The sequence below is a fragment of the Theobroma umbraticum genome, unplaced genomic scaffold (genome assembly GCF_002168275.2).
Source record: "Theobroma umbraticum cultivar Fairchild unplaced genomic scaffold, ASM216827v3 scaffold_20.0, whole genome shotgun sequence".
Taxonomy (NCBI): domain Eukaryota; kingdom Viridiplantae; phylum Streptophyta; class Magnoliopsida; order Malvales; family Malvaceae; genus Theobroma; species Theobroma umbraticum.
This window is the reverse complement of record NW_018397266.1, coordinates 2095379-2102034: the sequence shown is the minus strand read 5'-3', so window position 1 is coordinate 2102034 and position 6656 is coordinate 2095379. Positions and strand designations below refer to the sequence as shown.

At 37.6% G+C, this 6656-nt stretch overlaps 1 protein-coding gene across 1 annotated transcript in view; it reads right to left on the bottom strand.

Annotated features, from left to right (window-relative positions):
• LOC110423454 (uncharacterized) overlaps positions 1 to 1351 on the bottom strand; it is a 14748-nt gene extending 13397 nt beyond the window's left edge. The window contains 2 exon segments of the mRNA XM_089784725.1: positions 1 to 201; positions 1232 to 1351. The exon segment at positions 1 to 201 is cut by the window's left edge and continues 345 nt beyond it. Of these exon segments, the coding sequence (XP_089640851.1) occupies positions 1 to 201; positions 1232 to 1351 (321 nt within the window).
• Between the last annotated feature and the right edge of the window lie 5305 nt (positions 1352 to 6656).

Genomic DNA, 6656 nt, shown 5'->3' with positions numbered 1-6656 from the left:
TCTCCAGTAATCAACATTTACATCAAACGACAATGTTCCGTGTGGCTTTGCCTCGTTAAGATATGTCACTTCAGCATAAGGCGCTCTAGCTATACTTTCCATAGATGAGCGTATTGCTGCACGCGTCTCTTCTAACAATGGCAAAACATATGACCCAAGATAATGTTCCGTGGTTTGAAATGAAACTGGAATTTTTTCCACCTAGAAATTAAGATTAAATGCGAAAGATCAGATGAATCCAAAGCAGTCAATACACAACTATAATTGAGAAAGCAGAAAAAGTAACAAAGAGTTCAATTCTTGATATAGCTCAACTGATTCAGACATATACAAGCAAAAGCTTGCATGGACAGCCATTGGGGCAGATTAAGCCAGTAACAAACCTCTTATATCTTTTTCCATGATGTTTGAAAATAAATAACTCAAACGCAAAATCCAATGCAAATCGAAAGCGAAAGGGAGCTAAGTGCAAACTACATAATTAAGGCTAAAAAATGAGCTAACATGCATGGACACATAGGAACCAGTTCGGGATTGGCTTTATAAAAGAGGATGATTCCCCTTGGTCAGCTTAAGCGGAAGGAAATATCAACCTCTTGATACCAAGCTCAATCATTAAACAAACTTATGGTCTTCAATCTTTGTTCAGCTCCATGGTTTAATTAAGCAGCCTCAAGATCAACTCATGGGCAATTTAAAATTCTGAAGTATTTTATCAGATAAACAATAACTACACTAAGACATGATTTTATTAGTAAATCTGAGAGTTTAATTGTAAGTAAATACCAAGTTATACTTATGCTGCCTTTTGTTCCTAATTCCCTTTAGCAAACGTCACAAGTCTTATTGTGCCAAGCAAACTTCAGTTATGCTCGATTCACTTCCAACATAAACGTGCAATATGCCACTTCTGGCGTTATGTCATAAGTCCATTGCTACATCCATAAGCAAGAAGCGCATAAGACACGAACGCAGAAATGGGCTTGGGCTGGAGAAAAAGCCCAACCCATACAAGAAAATATTCTTCTAAGTTTTAACAACTACAGCTATTCTTTTAAGAGCATCTCCTTTCAAAACATATGCAACAGGTATTATTGTATTCAACTTCTATAAAAGGCCAAGATACTCCAAAAACTGCAAAATAACATGAGAAACATAAGATTTTAATAAAAAAAGAACATTGAAGAATCACGTATGATGACTATGATGATGGAGGACGGGGTAAACCCACCTGATCCTTGTAAAGGTTATCATTGAATATGTCTTCAAGAGACCATGAAAACACAGCATCAATAAAACCCAGATTCTTTGTAGTCACTACTCTATTCTTACTTGAACATTCACCTCCCATATTTTCCTCTGAATATCTGTAGAAAAAAAAAATAAAGTTATAGAAACCCGTTTCAGCTCTCACCCTTTAAAAGAACCCACAAAACAAAAAAAAAAAAGAGTGCAAAGTCTGGGGGTTTCTTAGCTGCAAAGGAAGGGGAATACGAAAGCAAAAATAGAAGCAAAGCTAGGAATCTGTAGTACAAGCACTGGCATAGATTATCAAGCCTTTATCTCAATTAACAGACTTTAAACAAAGACAGAAAGCCATTTCCATTGCCATGCTTTGTACGATCGTCGAATGACACCAAGAAACTTATAAAGAGGATAAAAAAAATATATGGGTCTCATCTACGAATAGAAGTCCCCTACCCACCCAATTGGTGCCCCACGTCTATTTTTATGACATGTATCTTTCAGTGAGTAAAGATTAATTAGAGTTCTTTTTTTAAATGGGTGTCATGCATATTGAGAATATATTTTCTTATAATTTTAATTATTTTTAATTAAGAGAATTAAAATTTAAACAAAATTATCTTCAATAAAACTGACCCATTTGTTTGGCTTCTCGTCTCAATCCGAAACCTATTAACGGGTCAAGTATATTTATAAGGTTCATAACTCCTCAGTTCTCATCGATAGACCGTACATCTCCTCAGAAGCAATTCTATCGAAAACATTCCTCGTCAGTTCAACTTTCAAGCATTTTTGCAGTAGTAAAAGCATTTAGAGTGATTATTATTCGCATAAAGGTAGTTTACATATTGAGCAGTGAGAGGAAGTTCACATTACACGAAAAAAGGTATAATATATTTTTATTTTATTTTGAACCATATGGAGAAATGGCTATTCTTCATGTTTTTCATTTATGATTTTTGAGTATAAACGTATACATATTGCTTATTCATATTGATATTCTTATTGTTTGAAATTGTTGAATATAAACATGAAGGTGGTGTTGTTAATGTTGTTGGGGTTGAAAAGTGATTGGCATGCGTGACTGGTTGATACATATGCGTTATGACTCTTTGATAGGAATTGGGTTTAGGGTTTAGATATTGCATGACTGAGGGCTTGCTTACATGGTTGGCACCTTGCACATGACTAAATTTTGGCATGAGGTCACTTAGGGTAGTATGATTGCATTAGGGTTTAACATTGCGTAACTGGTTGTTATGTGATTGAATGACTTATTGATAGGTCATTACGTGACAGCATGACTGAATTTTGGCTTGGGGTTAGTGTATGTGTGATTGCATTAGGGTATGACATTACGTGACTGGTTCATGGGTCATTGCATGACTTATTGATAAATCATTACATGACAGAATAACTGGATTTAGGCATGGCGTCACTTAAGGTGTGTGTGATTGCATTAGGGTTTAACATTGCGTGACTAGTTGATAGGCTATTGCATGACAAGATAACTGGATTTAGGCATGCCGTCACTTAGGCTCTGCGTGCTTGCATTAGGGTTTAATATTACGTGATTGGTTGATAGGTCTTTGCATGAGTGATTGATGGGTTATTGCATGAATATTGTTTAGGCATGGCGTCACTTAGTGTGTGCATGATTCGATTAGTTGTTCTTAGCATTGTGTGGCTTGTTTATAGATCATTGCGTGATTTAATGTTAGCAATTGCATTACTTATTGATAAGGCATTGCATGACTGTTTTGTATGAAATTGCACGAGTTTCATAACTGTATGAAATTTATCTGTATGGCATTACATGGTAGACATTGTGTTCATTCTATATTATTTTGGATCAACTATAATGCTTTAATATATATATGTTGATTTACTTAATAATCCATGCTCAACACTTGCATTAATTATTCTATTTTAGGACTGTCTAAAAACAATTAAAATTATTGTGAGGGTCATTTTTGGAGTGAGCTTCTGAAGAAAGCTATTTCTCAAAAATCCTTCTTTTTTTTATTGTTAACCTACAATGATGGTATTAACTAAACTAAAATGGAAATGCTATCTGTTTTATGTGTAGATGGCCATCACAAGAACAAAGTAGGGTAATGTGGAATTTTTGCTTTATGTGTCGAGGCATCGGTAGAGGTTCAATGGTGGCATTAGCATCCATTGTAAGCGGTCGTATCTGTATGTGATACATGAGATGCTGTGCAAAATAAATGAGTTGGAAACCTTGATGAGAGCATGCTTTGGGCATATGATGGGCGTCGAATCAAAGAAGAGTATATTCTAGGCTAGTCTCGTGCACAACCTAATGCTGCGCAGAATCAATGAACCCAAAGCCATTGAGGGTGAGTTATAGTTTGCCATAGGCAAAATGAAGGCTCGATTTTCGAAGAGGGAGTTATGCCTGGTGACAGGATTGAAGTTTGGTGCCATACTGGCCCTTATTGTCAATCCTTACGAAGCCGTCCCTAAAGGAATTCACCAGCGATATTGGGGACCAGGGAACGAGGTGAAGATACAACAAGTTTTAGAGAACTCAAGGGAGGGCAGTTTCAATAGGAGGGTTACGCGACCAAGATGGCCCTCGTCTTGATCGCGAGCAATGTTTTATTCGATCAAGACTACAGACAATTAGTGATTCCATGGTTGTTGTCGTTGGTTGAAAACATCGACGACTGGAATGCATTCCCATGGAGCACATACATTTGGAGTCTGACTATCGATTACTTGATGAGGGGTTTCGAACCTTCAGCGGTGGGAGTAGTAAAGAAGAAATGTTACCACCTTTACAGAATTATATGGGCATTTCAAGTAATGTGCCATACCCTAATGTTTATCATTATTCTTTTTGCATAAGATTTTATGTTGTGAGTAAAAAATGTTTCAGAATTGATGTGCAGTTTTAAGCATTGGAAGCAATTCCTGAATTTCGAAGCTTGTTTAGAAGGTAGTGCCAGTTTGGACAGGTTTGCCCAAGAATACTGAAATGGTAGTGTGACGAGAGGCCTATAGGCTTCCACGCTAATATTGCAAATTTGGAGAAAGAAGGCAAAGTAAGTAAATAAACCATATTTTTTATTTTGATTAAATTTTATTTTATTTTTTATCATAAGGTAATGAAGGTTAAACCTAATGGCAATGTATGTTTTGGTGTAGTTGTGCGCAGTCAGGACATTGTAGCCAACTGCGGAATAGATGTTGACCGCGTATTAGACTGAAATTGAAGTTAATATTTTTGAAAGGCAGCAATACGTTCCATCATGGAAGTTAAAGGGTTAGTCAAAATTCATTCCCCAGCAAAGAAAAAAGATCATGGACAGCAAATAGAAAAGTACGGTAAGACGAGGTGTTAAGTGGAGATGCACCACGGATGAGGAAGTCCATTCCTGGTTCACTACTACTGAAGCCTCGGGTGCTGCTAAAGTGCTTGGTTCTCTTACTTCGACTCTTTATGCTGCTTTTCTTGTTACTCCTCATGCTTATGCTCCTACTGTAATTACCGTGACTCCTAATGCTACTGTTCTTTTTACTTTTACTGCTGCTTATCCTACTCAGGTGCGTAACTCACCACTGCGTCTTTAAATGACTATGAGCTTTCAGCGAAAGATGCAACAGATGTAAACAGAATGGAAGAAGGACCTATGGTCATTGTCGACAGATATGTAAATGGACATGCAAATGCAATGTAGTCATTGCAGACGGAGGTTGACTGAGACATGCAGATGCATATGCATGCAATGCAATTGAAGATGCAGCAAGCCAAGTAGTTGGAGATCCAGTGGGCGATGCAACTGTAGATGTAGTCACTACATTTGCATATCCAACAATCACTTGCAAGGGTTGAAAAATTGAATTATCGATCAGTTGATCGATAGTTATGAGGCATGAGCTTTTATCTTTTTCATTACATGAGTTATAACATGTGCGATGTATACACTATTCCAATGTGTTTGATTTTTTCAATGGTTTAGAGTTAATCGATGGGTGAAGAGGATGGTGAGGGCAACAAAAAAAGCAACGGTACTAGGGTTGATCTTGATGAAGCAAATGGCATGAATTAGTCAATTTCATCGGCTTCAAGCTCACCTCTTACTACCTTGATTGAAGATCATCCTTTGGGTAGTCTAACTACAACTTCCGCACATACTACTCTTATGCCATCTCCACCAAAGGCCTATCAGCATCGTCGGTGCCCACCTTCTCTTGAGGCTCCACCACCACCTCAGGTCAAAAAGACATCTCATCTTGCTAGTAGTCCAACTACAACTTCCTCACGTCCTGCTTGTGTCCCAACTCCACCAAAAGCCCTTCCGAATGGTGAGATTAGACCTTCTTCTAAGACTCCACCTCCAACTCAAGTCGAAGATGCATGTGTGAGCTTAGCCAGCAAATACCTTCGAAGCCCATAAGTTAACCTGCTATTAGTCCAACGTATAGCAAAAGATAATTTAAAGGACAAATATGAGTCCTTCATGAAAAACAAGTAAGCTAGGTAAAATGATAACAGTACACGATATTAGGGTTAACTATTCTAGGGTATTTATTCCATAGACCTTTTGATGTGGGTGTTATAAATATACAAGGTTAACATTCTGGGCATTGAAGGACAAGAGAACCCTAATTTTTTTCAGCGATTAGAGATGCCGACTAAGTTGTTGGAGAACCAACACATTGATGCATGCATCAGCATCATGTGTAAGCGGGTGCGTGAACACCATCCACATCTTTACAAGCAGAGAATATGCATCGTTGATAGCTATTTCTATGTAAGTATATTATATTTTAATGAGTTGTAATTATTCAAATGTATGAGGTCTATAGCATCTAACTATTGTGCATGACATAATTGACAACTTATTTTGTCGAGTCTAAGCCAAAAAATGAAGCCTCCCTCAACCGATAAGACATTCAAGGTGACTAAGGCGATATTGCCAGACCACGTGCTTGAGTATACAAGGGGTGGGAGTTCTCCATGGGGTTTACCATGGCACGAGGTTGACTCAATTCTCGTACCGTGCTTTTTCAATGGCCACTGGGTGGTAATGCATATCAACTTGTTGAATTGGTATAACGTTCGTCAACTAATCATATAGTCAGACAGATGCAACGAAGTTTGACTTACGTGATAAGCAAATGAGTCCAATAACAACATTGTTTCCCATTATATGCTACCAAGCCAAGTACTTTATCAGCTCACATCATTAAAAGCAATCTTTGACGCAGATGAGGTATAAGTTAAATGTAAAAATCCTGATACAACAAGATTTGCACAATTACGGGGATTGGGTTATTGCCTCGTTGTAGTGGTTGATCACTTTGGAGGATCATACCCTGAAGGCAAATGCCATAGACGATTTTCGAAAAAATTTTACCCTTGAGATTTTTGCAAATAG